Raw genomic sequence first — 24313 nt, 5'->3', positions numbered from 1 at the left:
CCCTCCCAGCCAGGACTAGTCATCTCCCAGCTCCGGCTGCCCGTTCTGCCTTCCTGCCGCTGTTTCCAAGGCTGAAAGTCTGTTGTCACCTTCAAATCCCCATCGTTTGCACCAACCAGAACCCATCCTTCTGTGCCCATGGCTGGGCAGTGCCAGGTCTCTCCTCCCTGACCCGCTTGCTTTCTCCCCTACCCAGCCACTTCGCCCCAGCAGGCTGAATCATACTACTCATTGCTCTCCAGCCACTCCCAAATACTTCTCAGCCCCAATTTCCTTATCCACACCCAAATTTCCTATGATCTTCCCTGCTTTTACGTCCTCCCATCCCAACCTCAGTATCCCAAAAGGAGCTGCTGCTCCTCGTCTCCCCAGTCCGCTCCCAAACATCCTTTGCAAAACTTCTCCCCTCCAACCAGATCAAGAGCCTTTCTGCCTATGTAAGGAGATGTCCCAGAGCAAAATCAAGTCTTCCAAGCAAAATCTGCCCTTTGACAAAGTTTCTTCCCCTCCACAAAAGGAGAGTGCAGGTGCTTTGTAACAGGAGCATCACCAGTATTTTCTAGCTTGAGTAAAACAGCCCATTTCCCTCCCTTCCTTTCACCGCCTCAAACATTTGAGCAGGTTTTTATTTGAAACTAGAAAGAAATAATCCAAAAAAAATTAATTCAGCCAGGAGCAGACACCCAACACAGAAAACTTCAGCCTGAGCAATTAAAATCTGGCAGAGTTATAGGAAAGTGGAAGCAGTCCTGTAGTGGAGCGTGCCAGACAACCTTTATAACAGCCTATGCATCAGCTCCACCTGTAATAAAATACGGCACATCACACATCAAGGAAACACAGCGAGAGGGAAGCAAAATGCCTTCCCTGCGTATTTCTCAGCAGTGAACAGGAGCCTGTCTCTCTCAGGACAGACCTGCCATCAGTGCTCCTGGAACACAGCCAAACTGTTTCTTTGCCATGGGACGTTTTCTCCATCACTCACACGAGGCTATTTTCCACAGAGACAGTCTTTAGAAACGGCTGCCAGAGTCCCTTTTTGCCTCTGGAGCAGGTTTCAAAGAAGTTGGGTAGGGAGAGGGCGTTGGATGGAGCTCACCTGAACCAGGTCCAGGGCAGCAGACACCCAACCCACTCGTGACTCAGGCTCAACACCACTCCGCTCTCCTCCTGCTGCAGCAGCCGTGCTCCTAACCCTCCTGCTTTGCAGGTGGCTGGTCACACCATATCCCCACCAGCCTTCTCCACCAGCAACCCCACGCACACCTCAAAGGCAGGATGTTATCACTGAGTGACAGCAAGTCCCAGTCCTTGTTCTCTCCCTCCCTCCAGCCTCCTCCTACGCTTCAGGAGGGGACACGCTGTGTCCTGCATGCTCTCCCACAGCTCCCGCAGGCATTGCGGACACCTTGCTGGGGACCAGCAGGGGAGCGGAGGTGACCATTGCCATTTTGTCCCAGCACATGAGTGACAGATGGGGCCATGGAGGTACATCTGCTGAACAAGCTCCTGCGTTTAAAAAGGGATGGGTGGGCGTGGGACAAAAAGAGGTGTCTGGATCCATGTGGCCCAGAACAAGTGGACTTCAGTGCAAGAGGAGAGGGCATGTTTTCTTTTCCTTCAATTACTCAGCAGCCAAAAGTGTTTCCACTATTAAAGCCATTTTTATTCAGCTAAATTAAGCCAGTTGCCTCATTAATGACACCAACAAGCAGAAGCCCCTGTAATTAAGCTGTAAGCTATATTATGCAGTTCAGCCCAACGCAATGGCAGAAACGCTGCTGCCGGGGAGGGACCCTCCGTGCCTGTCTCTCCTCCACGCATCTCCATCCTCCACTCGCCCTTGTTTCCAACCTGACACATTTACTTCTGCATGGGAGAAGTTTTTCACACGTTTTAATAACATAGTGCCACTCTGAAAATCCTGATCGGGGGAGGATTAACTGCACAGAGCAGCTGGGGCTGAGGGAGCACGAGCGACTGCCTGGCAGAAATGAGAGGCGAGATGCACATCCTCAGCTGTAGTCCCCAGCACTGGATATGCCAGTGGCACTGCGTGGGACTCCCTTGATATCCCCTGTGCTCTGGGCACAACGGGTGCTTCCCATCATCTCACGGCTCGCTGCAGCCTTGGCCGGGTGCTGGTAGCCACAGGACAGGAAAATGTCAGCAGCCTCACATGCTGCTGTAGGTGTAGGGGTAGCTCCATCCAGGCTTCATTTCTGCAGCAAGTAAGCTGCTACAGCTTTGGGTTTGAACCAGAGAAACTCTGGAAAGTCACTCTGGGGCTTGCTTGTCCCTGCCAGATAACTCCAGTGACCTCTAAAAGCAATGTTACACTCCCCATCGCCTGCCCTGCCCTACCCTTCCCCCTCCCTGCTTTTCCTGTTTAGTAAGCAGCTTTGCTCATTAAGGGAAAAAATGTACTGTCCTCCCTTAATGAATGTGCTAAAATTACCCCAGCAAGTCCCAGAAGCTGTGGCAGTACAGGCCTCCCCACAAATCAGGCTCTGCAAATATTAGACTCAATTGAAATCTCCGATAGCTCGGCACAAAGCCCCAGCAGGACGCACTTGAGATAGAGCCTGCAAAAGCACCAGGCAATGCCAAGCGCCTGCAAGCCTCACACGCCTGGAAAGCGGAGTTAGCAGAATGGGACATGGTGTTAAATTGGTCAGCCTGAGATTTCATAGCTGCCAGCAGTTCTCCCATTTGTGCTCCCTGTCCGGGCTCAGCACCAGGACGTGTATTGGTGCTATGGAGGAGTAAGGCAGTATACAAAGGTCCTCCAGCCACGGTCTGGTATTACCTACAGTCCAGTTCCACTCCTCAAGCAACCCCTTAGCAACATCCAGGTCTTTACTGACCCCAAACACAGCAGAATCAAAAAGCCCCTGAGGTTCAATCTTCCTTTGTGAGTTTGGACAGCATAATTAGCTCCTTTCTCACGCCCATCGGTACTGTCCTGTGCCTTGTAAGGCACGTGTCACACAGCATGTCCCATCGCATTATCATCTCATTCCCCCAAATTATTTCTTGCTCTAGGGCTAGAGCCACAATTTGCAATAATTTCCCAAACTCAAAGCATCCTGCATCAGAGGAGAGCAAGAGACCATCACCAGTGACACACAAGAAGAGACCCTGCCACTCCAAGTGCACACCTGCTAGCCCTGGAGGTGCAATGCTGGAGGAAGAACCACCAACCCCTCTGTATTTCCCAGTTGCACGACCTTGATTCGTAAAATCCCAACTGTCACTGAAACAGGGCTGAAGGAGGTGGAAGGGGCTGGTCTCCTGCATTGTTCTTTAAAAAATAGCATTACAAAACAGAAGTTGCAGAGCAAGTGGGAAGGCATAAGGCACCACGCCTCCATCTCAGGGCTCCCGCAGCACATCTGCCCCATGCTTCTCCTCCCACTGCCTTTGCCAAAGCAGCAAACCATCTCCTGCTGCTGCCTTCATCCCAGCCCATTCCGAAACACTTTAAAGGCCATTTTAAAGGCTATCTCCAACCCCATGACGCTTCCACACCCTCCAAGTCATCTCTTCTGAGGCATCTCCCAGCTGCATGAAGCTTTGTTTGGATACAAATCACCCCTCACAGCTTATTGTTGCTCACAGTTTTGGTTCAACACACAGTACAGATGGGAAGTCGTCACCAGATGTGGGTAATATTGTCCCCTATGCTTGAAGGCAGATCAGATGCAGGGATCTAGCCCTCTGGAATATACTCATCTCTCCCTTGTTGTGTGCAGTTTCCAATGCTCTTCTCCAAAGACATCTGGGCTCTCAGAGGACTCGAGGAAAGGTTAAAAGCTGGGTCAGCCCTGCAGTTGCTGTCCCCTTGCCTGCCAGCTTCCCTGCAGGGCAGAGTCCAGCAGCATTCACGGAACATGACAGTCTTCTGCTCAAGGAAAAGAAAAATCGACCTGCAACAGGCAAGGGCCCTTCCCCACGGCTGCCCTCCTGCAGCTGAGATGTCCTCAGGGCTGCTCTGCCCCCACCCCATCTCTTCTCTCCCAAACTGTAGTAATTTTATATCTATTAGGCCTGAAATATAACTGTACGCTGGGCTTTTCTCCTGCTTCAGCAGGCAGAAATAATCCTGGAGATGTGTGCCAATTGAGAACAAGGGTTGCCAGCTGACAGCTCCAGCGAGGGGTTGGGTTTATCCTGCCTGTTTGCTTCAAATTGCATGTTTCTTCAAGCTAGGAACAGAGAACGGCTGGGGAATGCCTCCTACTCACAGGTTTCCAGTGCACCCAGAGCAAACTCGATCTCTCTGTGCGAGAGAAGAGAGCTCTGTGCTGCAGCGAGGCACAGCTCAAGGAGACAGCGTGGGAAGGAGAGCCGTGCCCCAGGGGCATCTCCCAGCATCTCTGAGTACACGGTGACACCAGACCCCAAACACGTGCCCTCCCAGGCTCCCGCATGTTTCCCTACACCTCCCCCTTGAATACACTGAAGGAGCAAGGACAGGTGCTCAGGAGGTACCACCCCAGCTGGGAGGTCACCCCAAACGCACAGGCAGGCACTGGGAGAGCTGGACAAGGTCCACACAAGAGCCTCAACTTCAACATATCGAGCACAGATGCGCTGGGACAGGGTCTGGTCCTCCCTCTCCCTCCTGAACTAGGGCTGTGCTCTCAGCTGTTAGAAGGCTTTCGCATTAAATTTATATTGAAAAAAAAAAAAAATCCCCACCTAATTGGATGCCCAGAAATCAATGAGCCCTGAATAATCTCAAACATTGCTCTTGCAGGGGGTTAGTAAAGAGAAAAGTAACAGCTGGGCCTGAGCCCCGATTTGCCTGCCTTGGGGAGGGGTGCCAAAAGCTGCGATGGGCTGGGACAGTACCAAGCACTCTGCAGACAGAGCCTCTGAAGAAAGGAAGGGGTACGAATATGAATATATACACATATACACACACATATATATATATCTCCCAGCAACAGCAGAACAACAGGGCATAAGGCAGGCTAAGCTCTCGGCAGACACTGCTAAATGGTTTCCAATTAATTAACTGATTACATGATAGAACAGAAGGGGATTCAAGTGAGTGCTGTTGACCTTTAAGAATAATTAATATCATCAGGATCGCAAAACTCGTCCAAGAAAAATAATTAGGAAGACTCTAATATTGCCTCCAAAGCCACATCGAAGGGGGACAGGAAGGTTCTGGTTAATTCAGAGGCACAGTTCCCAAGTATTTGCTAGCAAACCCATTTCTCCCTTACACTTGCTTCCCCCTGCAGAGCTCCCACACACACATGCTTCTTCCCTACCCCAGTCAACCCTCCCTCTCCTCCCCAGATCCATTTTCCCCATCACCTTTTCTACACCCCATCCCCCTTCTGCTCCATTTCAACCTTTCCTAATTACTCCTTGCTCCAGTCCTTTCTTGCAACCCTCTCTCTCCAGACTGGTCCCTGTCCCTCCCACAGCCACATCGCATCCCCTGCTCATCTTTGACCAGCTCCGAGCTCCACTCGCTGCCTTCCTGCACCTCAGGAAGGAGCCCTGGTCCTTTCATATGACATGGATCCACTTTTTATCTCCAGTCACCACTGGCAGCTTCATAGGCTGACAGAAGGCAAGCGCTACATGTAATCCCAAAAAAGCCCTTCCCTGCTTTTCCTCAGCAGTCAAATCCATCACAGAAGCTGGTCTGGGAAGCAGATGTAAGCGGTGCACAGCAACAGGAGAAAGTGAAAGACAGGGAACTCGTGACTCCCTTTTCTCCCATTACACCTCACCAAGCACATGAATACTCCCACCTCACTATATTTTCCTTGCTTCTCCTTTCCCAGTTTGCTTGGCACACAGGTACTGCGTGGGAGAGGGGCTGGAAAGCCACTGAGCCAAGCAGGAACTGCAGTGGTGAGCTTCGCAGGGAAGGTCACTTGAACACACTGGAAGGGAGGTTGCATGAGCAGCCAACACCTCTTGCGAGGGAAGCATAAAAAAAAAACCCCACAGCTCTGGAATGAAACTCACCTTTGCAGCAAATAAATAAATTTCCTCTGCTGCTTATTACCGTTAAAACTTCTGTAGCTTGACGCTTCACTAAATTATAGATAAAAGGAAAAATGGTCTTCCTGGGCTCAGAAAAGCAGGCTGCTGCCAAAGAGCTGTGTTTACACCAGCTAATGAAAAGAAAGCCCGCCATTAGCCTACAGCACTCGCTCCGTCTCAGCGGGGAGCAGAACTACCTGCACCCACAGCACAGGGGCCCTGGGAGCAGCAGCTGGACACCACGAGGGACCAGAGCTGGGGAGCATGCAGGGGCAGTGGGCTGGCATAGGGAGGTGCACGCGTGGGGAACGGCGGACTGAAAGGACCACGTCGTCAGCCAGCAGAGATGGCAGCTGCCACATCCCATGCTGCGCAGAGGCTCCTGGCCACAGCGGGAGGTGAGGCTGACGTGCTCCAGCTACGCCTCATCAAACAGCAAGAAAAACACTCAGCCTAGGAGACAGACAGCATCAAGCAGGGAGCTGCCTCGCACCAGGCGGCTGCTTCCCTCCAGGGGCCCGTGGGGTGGGGATGGGGAGGCAGCAGATGCCTGGAGCACACCTGAGCACGAACATAGCCTTTTGGGCAGAAATGCTCCTGCTCGCAGCAGCTGAGCACACACAGAGGAGTAATGCTCTGAGCAGAGACCTGCCCGCAGCTACACCTGAGCCGTGGTATGATGTGCCTCATCACAGCCCCAGGCACGCTTGGCTGAGGAGGACAGGGAACTGTTGGTGACTTCATACAGACAGAGTCCAGCAAAGCCTGCTTGCTACACTCCTCAATTATAATCACCCCAAAAGCAGCAACATGTTTTGTCTTTGACAATTAGCTGTCAAAAAACACAAGAATGGACACGGCAGTTACATTTTTCCTGTTCTTCTCAATACATGATGTACTTAAAAAGAAGAAGTATCTTTCACCCACCTTATATCTTCAAATATTGGTCACTGTGAGAAATATTTTCAAATGAAAAGACTAATCACCATGAAGCACCGAGTGCTTCAGACTGCAGCAGGCATTCTTTCATTATTCTGAGACAGCAAATTACCCACAATTATCAACACGCACAACTGGATACAACAAACATTTAGCCAAAGCCGACAGGTTGCGGTTGCAGTGAGGCTGGATGGCAGATCTCCTAGAGAACTACTCATGTGAGAAACCCACAGACAGCAGCTGGGTAGCGGTGCTGCAAGACAACTCCATTCACGCTGCAGAACAAAGCCAGTGCCAGGAGCCACTGCAGTTCAGAAAGTTTGTATTGCATCTGGCAAACAGGCATCACGGCAAACCGGCTTCATAGCAGGAGAGATGGAAGAATAAAAGCACCGCTGGCAGTGAAACCAGGCTGGCCGCCCCTCAAGGTGGGCTCACACCTGACGGCTTGATCCGGCTTGCCCCTGCAACCAGGGGTGCATAGCCACTGCTCCGCTCACTGCCCCGGGGTGCTTGGCTGGGGCTGGAAGGGGAATGAGTTTGTTCCAAGAGAAGGGCAAAGGAGGCAGGGGCTGCATGCTGGGAGGCCAAGCTGCAGGTTGGGGCTGAGCAAGAGGTAGGGAAGCCGGGAGGCTTCAGTGCAGGCAGGGAGGCTGGGTCAGAGGCCAGGCTGCAAGCAGAGAGGCAGGGAGGGCCAAGAGGCCTGGACGAGGCTAGAGGCCAGGGCCCATGCTGCAGGCAGGCTGGCTGGGGCTGGTTCCAGGCTGCAGGCAGAGAGGTCAGAGCTGATTTGGCAGCAGGGAGGCCTATAGCTGCAGGCAGAGAAGACAGGAGGCTAGAGAACTGGGTTGGAGGCAGGGAGACCCGGAAATCTGGAGAGTGGGAGGCAGAGAGGCCCAGTCACAGGCAGGAAGGCCAGGTCTAGGTTGGAGGCTGGGAAGCAGGGAAGCTCAGCTGCAGGCAGGAAGAGCGGCAGCTGGGTTGGAAGCCAGGAGGCTGGGGGTGCAGGCAGGGAGGCCGAGAGGCTGGGGGTGCAGGCAGGGAGGCCGAGAGGCTGCCGGCCCTGTCCGTGGTGCTGAAGCGCGGCCCCGCGTGGGGCACGGTGCCGGGCACAGCCCCACCCCACGGAACACCCGTGGGCACCAGCAGAGCTGCCTGGGGAGCAGTGCCGGGAAAGGCCGCACATGACCTCACGGCATGCCGGAGGACAGCAGACATGAAACACACTCATCCTCAGCCACTAGCAAGTCTACAGACACGGTTACCCACAGCTCCCGGGGAAAACAAACCTCTGGCTCTTACGGGCAGCCTTGTAAATATCCCACGGTGTCTTGTATCCAATATAATTCACAGCTCATCCCTTCACAAATACAAATGAGGGGAGGGGGTTGGTGGGGAAACTCCACCCCCTCGCCCGGTTTTCTAGTAAAATTTTATAATTCCAATAAAACACACGACTGCCTAACTTATGACATTTAAATTCTTGCCTAGTCACACACCATCATGAATTAGTGTCCCATCATTCATGCCCTGTCGTATCTTATTGCTCAAATAACATATGATTTTAATGTTTCTATTTTTCTGCCCTGGTGCTTATTGCCTGTACATCAAAAAGGGAAAATCAGCCCTGCAATCATACTGTTAGTAAACCAGTATCATGGAAAGAAAAATCCCAGGTGAGATAACTTGTGTGGTCACTTAACTTTCACTCATCCTGCCATGATTGTTCACTCTCTCCCCCAGCAGCTTTCAAGCAGGTTTCCATGTTCTCAGGTCCCTCTTGGGGAGGGTCCTCTTCCCTGTGCAGCACCTCTCACACTGGCATAGGCAGGTAAGACATGTCTTGCACCACATCTAATCAACTGAGCCACAGGGTTTGGGGAGCAAGCAAAAGGGACAGCCAGAGGCTGTTTCTGGAGTACCTCCATGCTGCAGTGACCTCAGAGGCCTAGGAACAAGATCCAGTCCTTGTCATGCCCAAATCTCCAGAAATCAGCTCATTCTCTGCTGCTGGTGATCTCAGAGATGTGGTGAGCTTTAACCAAGACACAACTACACCTCTTCTTCAGGATCACATCCGAGATGAATGTTTGGCCTCCCTGAAGGGAAGCTTACAACAAGACATCCATCAGGCCGTTGTTGCACAGCAAGGACTATGTCACAGAGGATGAGCCCCCCAAAACCCCAACTTGTCTAAAGTTCACATTTTACCCCAATCCTGAAACAAGGCTTGTAAAAACACACACAAAACACACACACACATGTAGGAACAGCCTTATTCAAAACATCCCCAGCATTGTCTGCAGCCTTTTTTAAAGAGGGGATGGGAAAAACCAGAACCTTTGCAAAACCACAGTTGCCCATTTCACATGTCTGCTAAAAGACAATTGATCAAACTTCAGAAAGGGAAATAAGTCTCATAGGCACACAATGCAGCTGGAAAGAACATCTCAACATTTCAAAGGAAGGAACGAGAGACAAAGCAACAGCAAAATCCTGAAAGCTCAGGTACCAGAGTGATAGGCATAACATAAGAATTCAAGCAGGCAACAAATATTTGTGATAGTGTTATTACAACTCATCTTGCATTGCAATAGCATCCCACAATTCAAGGCCAGGTTTCACTAGAAACCATATAAGGTGTTATGCTGCAAATAGATCAAATAAAAGCAGAGAAAACAAACATTATTATTCCAGGTTTTCAGACGGGGAACCAAGGCAGGACAAGTCCTGCCATAAGGTGCACAGTGCTTGAGTTGGAAACTTTCTTTCTCAGGTCCCACTAGAGTACACCAGTTACAAACTCACCACTCCGCCTCCTACTACAATACAATAAATCCTCTCCACAGCCAAGTGAAGCAGCCTGCAGGCAGGAATTAGTTACCCAGCCCTCTGAATGCAGGTCAAATGATTTTGACCCAGCCTGAAGGAAAGCCACAGTCCTGCAGGGAAGTGGTCTCTCCTCTGGCCTTGTGCACAATGGCTGGTAAAACACAGGACCTACCTCTGCCGCTGCAGAAAAAGGAATAGCTGCAGTTAACTGCTTATCACTCACCTGCCGTAACAACTGGGAATAAACATGCCATCAAACCACTGCTGCTGCTTAGCATATCAGCAAGGACCTGCGCTACACTGGCATCTAGGGGACAAAGCAGATGGGGGGCAGAACAGGAAAGTTTATGGAAGCAGAGGAGATATTACTGCTGTTTATTTTAGTGACTGTGCTATAAGCATGCCCAGCATTTATAGAAGAACAAGAGACACATGGGGGAAAATGCCTCCCTGAGTAAATCGCAGCACAGAGGTTTGCTCCTAGAAGGGGCTGGAGCAGGAACATCCTCAGAATCCTTAGAGTACAAATGGGAATCAAAGGGTACCCAAGCTGCCTGCCTGATTAGGAATAGTAAAGGAACATTCACCTAACAGAAATTAAAGGCTGTTTAAATCTTTCTCATACTTCTTATTTTGCCTATATTCATGGAGAAATTCAGTTCCTATCTAGTCCTTTGCAAATGCAAAATAAAACACATTAAACTATCAAGGAGGTGGTTTAGGCAAATGCATTTTACTTCACCCTCCCAGTGAGCTAAGAGCTTACATATAGTCATATACTGTGCCCCAGCTGATACACACGGACTTGTTAGGCTGCACTGACTCGCGAGTATGGATGGGAAATCAAGAGCAATTAACAGATGACAGTTTGGGTTAGGAGGAGATTGCCAGGATGGGTACGACAGCAGTGCAGTGATGAAAGGACAAAGCAGGGAGAAATCATCAGGAAGGAGGAAGAAGGGTAACAGGACATCCAGAATCAAGCAGAGGGTTGCAGGCAGTCACAGGGCCTGGAGCTGGTTACAGGAAGAGAGCAAAAGAGAGAGTTTAACCCTGCTTCATATATAAGAATGGCTCTTTCAGAGCAAGACAGTAGATCATTAACTACAAAGTAGGGGAAAATGACCCTCAAGCCATGACTGAGAGGGAACAGTGCTATACTTGCAATAATTCAGCATCTGATATTTTGTTTATTCCTTCTTTTAGTGTAAGATCTCTATCAAGCTTCCAGACACACAGATCAAAGAAGGTGAACCTTGCCAGCCTTGCAAGATGGTTGCCTGCAGCCCTTCGAAAGCGCATGGGCCTCAGTTGCTGAAGGGCTTCGAGTGCTGTCCTGAAACAGCACTGAAGAGGGCAGAGAGTGACTCACCAACCTTGTGCTGCTTCAGCCACCTCAATTTTCAGGGGATACAGCCCAGCTTCTTTCCTATCAAAGCCTAAAACCACAACACATCTCTGGGAATTCCCATGTCAAAGCTACAAACTACATCCAATACCAGGGTACCAGTTCATACGACACTGCACAACTGCCATGAACCCAACCGGGACACCAAAGCTAACCCCGTCCTCAGAAAACAACACAACCTACAGAGGAGGTTCTGGGAGGCTCCAGATTAATCACAGCTCAGGTTTACCTATGAAAACAAGCCCATAGATCAGCCAGCTCAGTCTTTCACCAGGCAAAGCAGGTCCCTGTGCATTCCTGCCAGCACCTTCCAGATCATCCCCAGTCCTCATTTTTGGGAGAAGACGACTGACAGGATCACACGGATAAAAATGCCTGTGGAGCAGAAGGTGATCTGACCATACCATACTCATAAAAGCTACACTCAGCACAAAGCAAAGACGGAGACCCTGGATTAAGACCCTTGGGTGAAGACTGGAAGAGAAACCTTGATCCTCAACCCCATCCTTACTCTGGCAGGCAGTGCTGAGAGAGAGCTCTTTGACAGAAGCTGTGTCTTGGCCAGCCCACAAACCAATTTAGAGCATGTATAAACCTCCAGAAGACAGTTTAAGAAGAGCCTCTGAATGCAGACAGAAATGGCAATTATTAATTTTCTAAACAGAAATCTGACTACTTAAGCCCTATTTAAAAGTGTGCCTGTCTCTATAATTACACAGTCTTAATTTGTTTTCTTTACGACACAATAAATAAGGTGTGCACAATTACCCTGTGCAAATACAAGGCAGTGCCTCCTGACTGGCTGGCTGAGTACGCAGCCGCTCAGGAAAGCATTTAGAGGGAATCACAGTCTCTTAAGTACCTGCTTCCCAGTAAAGGGAGACTCAGGCACTGCAAATGTCAACTTGTCTAGCTCTAGGCACAACCTGCTGGGAGCCTACTCTCCTACGTGCACAGCTCTAGTGTCCCACAGTCAGCAAAGGCTGGACGCTTTGGCCAGCAGCAAACAGGTCCTGTCCTCTCCTGTGCACCGATTCCTGGTGCACTGCGAAGCTGAGCTCTCCTGTGGACTTCCCAGTGCCTAATGAGGAATGTGATAATGCTGTATTCTTCCCCACAAGGCACTACAGCAACCTCTCTTTATTATTCCTTTGCCTATTTTCATGATACGTGGAGGAACTTGATATTCTTATGACTTGTAATCCTCTATTAAGTTCAAATAAATTGGCCAAAGCATTCCAGTGTTATTAGGAGAAGGACAGAGAGAGTGAGAGCATGCAAGACTTTTTCCTCAATAAGCTGTGCTAAACACAGTGACATAGTAAATATGTATTCAGATTGTTTATATATCTCAAATTTAGGAACTGTATCATCCTAAAGTTTTCTTGTACAGCCTCAAGCCAAAGACTGAGATTTTCTGTCAACACCAAACATTTCCTACAGTCACCTGCATTGCCTGCTAACACTAACTTCCACAACTCTTGGCTACAAGGGCTCAGTTTTCCACAGCGTAGACCTGCTGGTCCTCTCAACCAGTGCATGGTGTTCTTCAGGACCATCCCCATATTAGCCAAAGGGCTGTCAAAGCTGCACAGAAATGGGACCAGGAACCCACCAATGCAACTTTGCCCAGCGAGAAGACCTCTAGTGAGGGCACAAAATGACACTGGATGATATCCAGTTTAGATCAGACCCACATCCATCCCTATTCAACATCCAGCCAGTACTTGTTCTGGTAGGAGTCAACTGCCTCAGCCCAATTGCCAGCAGAAGAGGTAGATCCACATCGCAAAACCCACTGTTATATTTTGGATTAATTGCCTCCATAGCAGTGATAGGCTTCACAGCACCGACGATCAGACAAGGCAGGGAGCCCTAACTCTCCTCGTACAAGGAGAGGGGAGAAGGATCCAAAGCTATTTCTAGATCCACACCTCTGGCTCCCCATCATCCACTGCTCCTCCACTGATTAGGTTGGCCTCAAGCCCCTTACACTTACACAGCTAATTTCAAACTTTAAAGGACAGGCATGACCTTGACAGGCTGCACTTTGGAGCACTTTGAGGTCTACCACTCGGGCAGCTGAATGCTGAAAATCCCCTTCATGGTTTCTTGCCTTTCCTCCCTGATTCTGTGATGGGGAAGGGGGAAAAAAAAAAACCAAACCAAACCTCATCCAGAACCATTATCTTAAACAAACCCCCACAAACCTGAGCTCCTGCAATTAGAGCTGGGTTAAGTGATCTGCTTGTGATTGCACAGCTGGGGTCTGAAGACAAGCGCGTGCACAGAGGAAGGGCCAGAAATAGAAGTTGCTCAGAGAAGGCAGAGCTATCAGGCCCATCTGAGAGGAGGAAACCTTGATGAAAGGCACTGGGAAAAAACTCACTTCAGCAGGAGGCTGGAATTTAACCCAGGATGGGGCGGGGGGGGGGGGGAACAGCTTTTGAGTCCTCACAATTTGTACAGGAGCTTCATGTGGAAAAATGCCTGCTGCTGCTCAGAGCCAGCTTGTAGTACCCTTCAAAGGTCCAGCCCAGGGTCCCCACCACGCTGTTGCCAGCCTTCCCTGGGAGCGAAAGCTCTGTGTCATTTATTAGACACCTTTGCCATCTTATTGACTCAACTCCACCTGTAACCATGCAAACAGCCAGCAAAGGAGAAGGAAAACCAGGGTGGCAGTGATAATGCGTAGCAGTAACTCAACAAGCCTTAAGCACACCATCCCACGGTCCCCAGCCCTGCACCCATACAGCTGCAGCCAGCCCCACCACAAGGGGATTGGGACAGTATCCCTTGCTCCTGTCAGCTACTGTACCTGGTTACGACAGCCCAAGACTTACAGCAGACTGACATTTCCATTAATCCTTTTATTCCTGGCTCCTACGTGCAGCGGCTGCAGAAAATGTCAGGCCTTCAGCAAGCCAAGCTCCCCAGGAGGCAGTGGCTGCGGAGCAGCCGAGGAGGCATCCCGATGTGCTTGCACAGTGCCGTGGCCATGGAGGGGACCCTGGGTGGCATCAGGTGCCTGCCAGGCTGTGCAAAGCCTCGGGAGCCACCGCGCTCCCCCCATCAGGGAGAGAGAACCCCAGAAAAAGCAGCCTGGCTGCAAGGGAGCAGTGGCACCATGGCCCGAGAGCCTCTGGGGAGCAAGAGGGAGCCACCATCCCTGCAAGCACCAGGTCTCCATCCCTGGGTGCCCGGCATCCGCCACGGGGGACATCCACCTTGCAAACATCCACGGTGCCGGGTCCCAGGAACAGCATCAAAACCCACCAGCAAACACTAACCAAATAATATACTTACTTGCCTCGAGCTTCAAAAGGCAAGGAAAGAAAGATGTTAAGAACATGATCAATCTTACATGGCCCAAGCAGTAAACAAACACATATTTCATCACCACATACCAACCTTAACTCTTGACACAAGATGGATGTGGGTTTTTTCCCAATCTCAAAAGTAATCTCAAAAGACAAAAACAAACACTTTTGGAAAAAGCAGCAACAATTGCATGTGTACACATTAACGACACATTCAGCCTCAAAACAAGCATACGTGGCCTTCTAAACTCCTACGACATCCAAACTGATTTCATCAGGAATCAAATGTTATTCATTTTATCTGCTAGATACATAAACAGCAACTTCACAATGGACAAACACCGCCCCCCCCCCCCCCCCCAAAATCAATTGGGAGAGGTATTCAGAGGGAACACTTCCCAGTAACAAACAACTACAGAAAACACAAAACAAACACTACAAATCAAAATAACAAAGCACAGAAATCAGAAAAATCCCAGTGGTCAGCATTAAGGAAGATTTATTATGACAAAATACGCACTTTAAACTCAAAAAGGCTCCGTGCTTGTTCACAACCCTTAACTAGTCATGCCCTTTGGTACTGCAGATCTCCTATTTAGCAAGTACTTTACCGTCACTTAGCAACTGTAACTGGTTTTCCAAAAAGGAAGCTTTTGGGGTTTTTCAGCTCACATCATCTCTGAGCAGACATCAAAAAGACAAATCTATCCTGCTCTGCAGGTCGCATCTCTCTCCCTCCACCAGGAACATGCCCATATCCATGGCCGCCTGCATCCACAGACTCAAACAGATGTGTGTTATGGCCGCTTTTCATGGAAGAAGCCACTAGCATTGGTTTCCAAAAAGCAGGGATATACACACACTCTCCATCCAGCCCATCAGCTCGTGCCCAAGGCTGGGGCCTCTCACCAACCCCTTTTCACCTTTTATATCTATACCGGAGTTGAGAGGGGTTTGATCTCAGACACAGTCATTTTGACGAGATATTTCAAGCCCATGGAGTGCTTCGCACACTGGCCTGAAATTCAGGCTTTCCTTTATTGCCTTGGGACAAGTAAATACAGATCCAGAAAAGAAATCAGTGCCCTTGGCCCCAAGGATGTGGGAATTCCCCAGGAGACTGTACCCGGTGGCTAATGATGCCCCAGCAGCTGGACACTTATGCAATGTCCCATGATAACAGGCCTCCAGTCTCTCTGGCACAAAATGTCCCTACCCGAGGCCCGCTGCAGACACCAGTTTAAGAAGTCAATAATTAGGAGCAGAGCTGGCAGCCGCATGCCCCAGGATTTGTGCCGGAAAAGTGCCCTTTGGTTAAAAGCTAACAAGCAGGGCAGGCTCTGGCTACGTGCTGGGGCGTGCAGCCGCCCCCCGAACTCTGCAGAAAGGGAAATGTGCACCGGGCACCACAAGGCTGCTAATGACGCAAGCGCTCGTTAGAGCGGCGATCAAAGCCAGGGCAGTTATTAGAAACCGAAACCCATCAGCTGCCCAGCAGGAGCTCACCCCATCCTGCATCGCAGCCCATCGCATTTCTCTGCGCCTTCGCTTTTCCTTCTCCCACCCTTTATCACCTCTCCCTCCCTTTCCCCATCAGCATCCTCCTTCCCTCCCGCCGCTCTCTCTGACGGGCACTTTGGGAATCGCCTTTCCACAGGGAGCAGAGGGAAAAGGGGGCAGGAGCCGCCGGCACTCACATGTAGCGCAGGTGAGGGTTCTTGGCAAAGGCGCGTGGCTGGATGTTTCGTAGTCCTGAGTTCCTGATTGTCCTGCAAAGAGATGCAGAAGGGCAGCGATGGAGTCAAGGGTGACGACTGCTCTAAAACCCTGCGCTCAGCACCCGAGGTGCACTGGGAGCCCTGCGGTGTCCCCCCGGGGAGGCACATCTCTCCCCAGACAGCCTCTGTGAGTTACAAGCAAAGAGGAAATGGGGCTTTTCAGCTTCACCTGATATGGTGACAGCACAGGCTCAGCGCAGAGTGGCTGCTGGGTGAGCCTCTCCCCCCACATCCACCAAGGCTTGCTGGGGTGGCCCAGAGCATCTCCTGCTCCTCTCTTCCCCCTCCATCTTCACAAGCAGCACTGCCTGGCCCCACAGCAAACCTAACCCTCAGCACCACCATCTCCCCTCTCTTAAACCCAAGAGAAAACCCTTCTGCTTGCAGCTCTGATAAGGAGGGGTGAGTATTTTGCGTAGGGAGTTATGGACATTGAAGGGGGAATCCTCTTTCCCCTCTGTTTTGGAGAAGCTGTATCAGCACTATGACCAGTGTTTATTAATATCTGCTGCAGACAAAAGTACACCTGACTCCATTGCTGCTTTCTTGGGTGAGATGAGAACAGCAGCCAGCCTGCTTACAAGGGCCAGGGGGGGGTGTTAAAAGTACAGCTTGCTGGGGTTCGGTTATCAAGCACTCAGCAATGTACACCTCTCTTCCAGCCCGTGGGCAAGCTGTACCTGATGCAAAGCTCCCAGTGAAACACATTAGCAGAGTCTCCGATTAACCCTGAACAACACCGTGCATCTCATGCTAGCAGCACCCAGGCTGCTCCCAGCTCCAGGAGGATGCAGGAGAGGGAATTAAGACATTGGCTGGTATCCTCACTTGGTCAGGCTTCCCAAGCACCTGGCAAGTCCCTTCAATCTCATGGACCTCAGTTTCCCCTCTATGAGGCACACAGTTGACCTCTCCCGGTTCTCAGAGGGTTGTGCAGGGAGATGCAATTCTCTTATCATGCAGCACCACCGTGATGGCAATTGCACTAAATGAGGACCAACAGCCCAACAATGAAGGATCGATGGAGACAGCTGGAATTTTGCATTGTGGGACTGAAATGAGTCAGAACAACGCACAAGCCCAGAACCAGAACAGCGGGGGAGAAGAGAGGTCAGAGCTGATGTGTGTTGACAGAGCTGTCAGGAGCTAGCAATCTTCCTTCTCGCAGACCCAGCAAGGACCAAAAAGCACTTCATCTCCATTTTGCGGAGTCTCATAGCAAAATACGGCAGAGCCGGTAGCTTAAACAGGCTCTGAACACTGCGGCATGGAGACTGTGGATGGAGGGAAGCCACAGCTCTTTGCTGGAAGGAAGCGGCTGCCCAGTGCTGTTCTCCTCCCCGACATGAAGGACATACTCACAGCCTCTGGAGTCCCGTGTACAGCTCCATGTCGACGGCGTTCAGTGTCTGCAAGTTCTTCCAGTTCTCTATGTGTCTGTGGAAAAGAAGGAAAGGCTCAGCTGCGGCACAACCAGATGGTCACTCTGCCCATGCAGGGGATGGCACACAGAGGGAGTGTGTCATGCCCTACCGCCCAGCGCCATTCTGTTTTCCCAGCGTTTTAGAAAAGCCAAAGAACTTGGTTTTATCCACAGTTTCAAGTGTGGAACGTGCAACCGAGGCATTGAATGTCCTTGCCCGAGTCATTGTCCCTCACTGCACCTCACTGCACACATCGGTGAAACAAAGATATGATCGAGACAGCTCACGCAAAAGGAGTGAAAGCAAATAAAACCTCTCAACAAAAACTTAGGGCCTAAATGAAGAAAAAAAAGAGTCATATATTTATCCAGTCTCTTACTGGGGTGGACAAACAGGGTCCTAGTCTTTGCTGGCTGGAAGCGCTGCTGGCAGGAGAGCACCAAACTTAGTTTGGAAACCGTGCCTTTATTATAAATTCCTCAGTTGCCCGGGGCACTCTGGCAGGTATGTTATAGAGAACAAAAACAGAAATAGATCTGTCACCGTGGGATCGTTATTCAGTAAATATTAAAGCCGGGAGAAGGTGACAGATCAACAGCCCCAGAGAATGGGGTCCCCTGTTATTGGCAGCACAGGAGCAATGCTGGCAGCAGCGCGGCCGGCTGGCTGCAGCCACAGGCCTCTGCTAACAAGCTGCAACGCTGCATGGTGGGGAAGAAGCTCAGTCCTCAACCCCCAGGCAGTCCTTGGCCAGTTCAGGCTTTCTCCCAGATTAAACTCAGACACCCTCCCACCAGAAAGCACAAACATTTTCAAGACGGTCTTTGCTGGGGAGCAGGTGGAGGTGGTCCTCTCTCAACTGAGAGGGGGAAAAACATCTGGCTGGTCCCCTTAGACAATATGCGAAAGAAGCTCAACTTTGAAGTTTATGAACACATGCACTCAAGCTCACATCTGCCTTGATGCAATAGTTGGCTTTGGACTTGGCCCTGGAGAGGGGAAACATTTCCAAGTGATGCAGGGTTGGGGTGATAAGCCAACACGGAGAACCATCCCATGATTCTATGATTCTAGGCAAGAAGGTTGCAGGACCCGACGTGGTGGTCCACAGGGTAAGCAGAAGAGGGACCTTTGGCCACTTCCAGAGCCGTCACAGGGGCCGCACATTCCTCCTCCAGCACTCGCTACACCTTGTGCTTGCACAAGAACAGATGAATTAGTGTGACAGAAGTATACGGACCTATTTGAGCCATATTCCAAATACCATCCAGCTCAAGAAAGAAAAATACAAAGCCTGGACTAAATCTAAACATATTTCTCTGCTCTCACCATGCAGACCCAAGAAAAGCAGAGGCCTGCAAGAATCACCTCTGCTTTCCACATGTTCCATAATTGCCTGCATACCCCAAGGGGTTAGCGTAAGGACGCAGCATAAGCTCCCAACTGGCTGCTGCATGACAGCGTAAGTTACGGTTCATCCTCAATGACCTGCTCATCGGCTTGGATCGCCTGTGTCCCAGACAGAATAAGAAACAGGACATTATTACAGCCATTTCATATTCCCTGCCAACATCTAAGGCCCCTGCGAACACTTGCAGAACAAAACACAGACTGGGAGGAGTCAGTCAAGAGATCCAATGGCTCGCTGAAACCCTTCTGAGACAGGGCAGGACTGTGAGTTCAGGTCCTGGGCCACAAGATTGCAGGACTGAGCAAGGTTAGAAACACAAGTTGAAGACATTTCCCGTCTGCAACTCCTACGTACCAAAAGAGAGGGTCCTCCAAGAGAAAGAAAGAACATGGGAAGAAGCAGGAATGGGATGATGTGAGTTTACCACCAGGGCATGCTGAAGCTACAGCATCCAAGCAATGACCTTTGGGGAGGGATGGAGCAGCCCCAAGCCAGGAGCTATGGAGCAACCACAGCTGGGAAGGAGGCGGCGGCCAGATTGCCTCTTGTTTTATTGATTGTGTTTGCTAAAAAAAGTCAAGGTTATTTTTGACCTGACACTCAAAGCCATATGGGAAGCATTCTAGAAGAGGCAGAAAAAGACCCAAGCTTGTTCCCAGCGATATGCACAGGCATGACTTTCTGGTGACTCAGCACTGGGGTATGGGGATCTTGGGGGGCCCCCCATGGCCAAGCCCCCCTAGAAGTGACATTACACTAGACTCCACAACCTGTGTTCCAGCCTCCCAAACGAAGCCCATGAGCTTCCTGAGCCAGGTATGCTTTGGTATGTTATTCAACATAGACACACAACACCCATAAAGGGAGAGACAAGAGAAGCAACAGTGGAAATAAATATATACACATACACTTACGTATAGGATAATCCCCTAACCCAGCAGCTGCTTTACGTAGAGTGCAATACAGGGAAATAGAGTCTTCTTGAATTAGGTGCACAGGTCAGCAAGGGACTTTGAGTCCTTTAAGCTACACAGACACTTCCCTTCTCAGGGACTCCCAGAACTGGCTCTTCCCCTTTTTTCTCTGATTTTTCAACTTAGCAGGAGTTACACCCTTGCTCCTAGAAGTGGCAAATCAGTCTTGGTTCACAGGCACCTCAAAGATACACCAGGAAAACCATTTTCTTTGGTTCTCTTGCTTTGGAAAGAATAGTGTAACTTTGCACTGGCTAGGTTCGCCTGAATCCACTTTAAAAACAAAACAGAAATGCATCTTATTCTGAAAGCTCAAGGAGTCAAGCTGTGATTGCAAAATTGGCAGTGGTTGCACAGGAAAGCAAACCAAGCAAGCAAAGAAACCCCACCCTTAAAATTGAAGTCCCTCTTCATGTCCTTCTCAACTAGCTCCCCCTCTTTTCCTTCCAGAGTTTTGCTTGCCCTAGAAATCTTACATCCTCCCAATTGCTGCCGAAGACTGAGACCTTCCCTTCTCCTCTGCCTCGGTTCATTAACCTGGCAGGAACACGGGTGCTGGGTTCACGCCAAATACAGATGTGACAACTCTCAGCCCTGCCCTGGTCTCTGCAATCAGGTGTTATGAATTACAGTCAGTGCATTACTCCGTCCTCCCTGCAAATGTCTCTAAATATATATTCCTGTGGCATTCCTCAGTTATTACTAAGGTAAGCTGCTCCTCTGCAAGATGCAATAGCTTCAAGACCAATACCATACTTCACAAATCCTGAAGTGCTGACCATGTACACATCTACCTAGACTCATTTCCAACTTCTAATCGAGACCATATGAGATGCATTGCTAACACAGATGAGATTGCTTTTGGGGGGGATAGAGGGAAGGCAGTGTTTAAATACTCGCTTCCTTCTCATACTTCTTGTCTGTTTGGAGGGTCCTGCTGGTCCAGGTCTCCTTGCACTGCAGAGCTGCCATTATACCATGCCTTCTACAGACTGATCAAAGTCCACCTTAGGAGTAGCTAGGGCTTTGCCCTCCCAACTCATACTGAAACACTGCACCAGAACTCCCTCGCTCTTCTCATTTCTTACCCAAACGTACTCACGAGCATTTTACATCCATTTTCTCTTGTGTCAAAACTGTCTTTGCTTAAGCAGCTCTTTTCCTTTCCCGGCATTTCCTCCTCCCTCCTTTACAAGCAAGAGACAGACCCACCCAGCTATCATTTACGAGTTACATGAGGCCAGCTCTTCTAAGGCAGCACGTCTGCACCAAGCAGTGAAGTGCAAGGCAAATTGTCTCAAGTGCCTTGAAGAGATACTAACTCAAGTCCCAGAAGCGATGCAGATATACTGCTCAGGCAGAGTCCTGCTGGTGAGGTTATTTTGCTTCTGGTTTCAGACCCAGCATAACTGGCGCTCACACTTGGTGACCTATGCAAGAAGGACCACTGTGATAGACACTGTAATAGAAAACGGCTCTCTATTTTCTTCATCAGCCTATTTAAGTCCCTTTTTCTTGAATAAGAGTGACCGAAAACACAGAGCAGTCTCCGGGAGGTCTCACTTGTATAACAGTACAAGCAACTCCCCAGTTATACTGGAAACACCATGACTCGCAGCCCAAGATCACACTGGCCTTTCTCACAGCCCCATCAGCCCGGTGGCTTGTTTTCGCCCCGTAACTGAGCATTGCACCAAGCACTTCTATCCACCAGGTTGTTTCCAACTGACATGATTTCCTAGCTGGCAGCAAAAGCCCTGTTACACCCACATTTGCATTCATCCCACTTTGCATTACAGACTTTCTCTTGGTTTTGCTACCGCAGCTCTTCCCCTTGGCCATCCTCACTCCACTTTGTGTTCCCACAGCCCCAGCACTGTGCCAGCAGCAAAGCCCATGAGCATGCTCCTGCCTTTTGTGCCAGCGACCTCAACGAAAGCAGGAGTCAACATCACCTCCAAGGAACCTCAGCAGTTATCTCCTCCTCCAACACCTCCCACCACCACTTCTCCGTTATCCAGCTCTTCACCTACAACAGCTGGGCTATACTGTGTCTTCTCCAGAAAAACAAACCACTTCTGATGTAACGCAGCATCATATTAACCTCTCACCATGAAGTCATCTCTTTGCTGACGAAATCAGTTACCTTTCCAGAGGAAGATACGGGGTTAGCCTGACAAAAGCTAACTTTAGGAGGCCAAATCTGCATCGTATCTCAGTTCCACGTACCTACAGCCATGCCTTTACAACTTGTTGAAAGCCTTGTAGACCACTGAAGTCAGACCAATGGTCAATCCACAGCTTGTGTGCTGTGTCCCAGTTAATAGCAAACTTGCGAAGCGTGAAGCCCTGTTTGCCAGCTCTGCAGCTCACGGGCATCACTTCTCACTCCCAGATCCCAGGGCATCGTGTGAAGCCAGTAAGGAGGCAGGTGTCTTTGCCCCCACGTCACACAGAGAGAGATCAGCTATCTTGTTGGTGGCCATATGGTCACCAAGTCACAGGGTTTAGGTTTCAGCTGGTCTCCAGGAGTGCCAGGATCTTGCCCCACTTGCTGGAAGGGGACCAGTAGCCACTGACTCCATGGGAACGGCAGTTCCTTTCATTGCCAGAAGGACACCATACAAGGAGGTGTTTGACAACACAGATGGGTGTGACCTTCTTGAGGCCGCACAGCAAGCCTGCACAGCTCGCCGTGCTCCCCTTCCAGCCCAGGGCCAATGCAGCAAGGGAGACTAGAATATCCACTGGGATTTAAACGCAGCCAGGCTCATTTCGTCCCCCATGCATGAGGCAGAGGTGAAAAACAGCCTCTTATGCCAATTTACCAAGTGATTAGCTTGAGGCTACTTAATGTGTCTGGCCTTCCTTCACCCTCCTCATACAACAAGGATAATATTTATCTAATCTCTCTCAGCTTTTCAAGCACTGCGGTCAATAGCTAAAAAAGGCACTCGATAAGCACCAAGTATTATATAGCACGTGTACACACATACTACCCAAATCTATATCTAGCCCAGACCAGAGAGGAGCGACTTTTCATCAGGATGCCATCAGCTCCATTCACTGCCAGAGCAGATCACACGTCCCTGTCAGAGCCATGCCGTGCAAGGGCCACTGCTTGTGTTTGGATGCTGGGCAGTGAATAAATTGTGCACCAGCAAGCAGGTAGCACCCCGACACACAATTTTTTATATATATTTATATATATATATATATATATATATAGGAAAGGCAAGCAGAGTGTTTGACTCCTCTCTCATAGGGCAACAGGAAAATTGATTCGTCATCCAGGCATGTCATACCTCGCGATCCAGACAGAAGCATTAGCTTTCAATTACCTGATATGTTTAGCTTTATAAACAAACCTCCTGGCACGCCAGCTCCAGACCATGCAAATATGAATTGGATTGCAGGGGGGGAATAGAGGAAAGACATCTCTTAAAACCCTTGACCAGTAAGACCTGCCTCCTCCAAGCAGAGGTGCTGCAGATGTTGACAGGAAGCCCTGGAGGCTGGGAAACCCGTGGCACTGGTGCAGGTCCCACACCCCAGGGCAAAGCACAGCCGCGGTGGGGACTGCCAGCTTCTTTTATCCATCCTTCGCACCCCACGCAGGGCTGAGGAAGCCATAAAGGAATCAGCCATCTTTCATATTATTATAATGCACTTATCGCATACATTTAATAACCAGAGGCATGAAGGACTTGATTCCCTCAATATGGAAGTTATAAAAGTGAATTGGTAACTGAGCATTAAAGGCAAGTGCAGCTGAATAAAGACTTATGAGGGCAGTATTTTCCCCATTTAAAGTATGGGCTTCCCCTTCCCAAAAACGCATGGAAAAGTCACCCAGCGGTGGATAACTTTGCATCATTAAGGCTAATTTGAGGTCAGTGGGAAAATGGGGGGGAAGGGGGGAGGGAGTGGAGAAAGCAAATCCAGCTTTGTAGAAACAATTATGAGCATAACCCCACAGTGCAATTTTGATTCGTCAAGGTAACGATCATAAAACACACCACTGCGACACAGCTCCCTCTGCACTAGCAGATCTGCTCCTCTTGCCGAGGGCCTGTAGGGGTACGTGGGTGCTGCAGAGGATGCAAGGGGGATGCACCCAGTCCCCATACCATGGGCCCAGCCACATCCAACCCAACGATCCAAAGCAGGCCCTTCCAGAAAGGGTGGGCAAAGGAAAAAGCCCCCGATGCC

The 24313-nt window shown here is 50.0% G+C and overlaps 1 protein-coding gene across 6 annotated transcripts in view; it reads right to left on the bottom strand.

Annotated features, from left to right (window-relative positions):
• NTRK3 (neurotrophic receptor tyrosine kinase 3) overlaps nucleotides 1-24313 on the bottom strand; it is a 218210-nt gene that overhangs the window by 166336 nt on the left and 27561 nt on the right. For all 6 annotated transcript variants that reach the window (XM_050903162.1, XM_050903159.1, XM_050903160.1 and 3 more), the window contains exons 2-3: nucleotides 17655-17729; nucleotides 16212-16283 (exon numbers count right to left, since the gene is read on the bottom strand). In XM_050903162.1, coding sequence (XP_050759119.1) covers nucleotides 16212-16283; nucleotides 17655-17729 — 147 coding nt within the window. The remainder of the gene's footprint in view (nucleotides 1-16211; nucleotides 16284-17654; nucleotides 17730-24313) is intronic.

This window comes from Gymnogyps californianus, chromosome 11 (genome assembly GCF_018139145.2).
Source record: "Gymnogyps californianus isolate 813 chromosome 11, ASM1813914v2, whole genome shotgun sequence".
NCBI lineage: Eukaryota > Metazoa > Chordata > Aves > Accipitriformes > Cathartidae > Gymnogyps > Gymnogyps californianus.
Note: the sequence above shows the minus strand (reverse complement) of the source record. Positions and strands in the feature narration are given on the sequence as shown.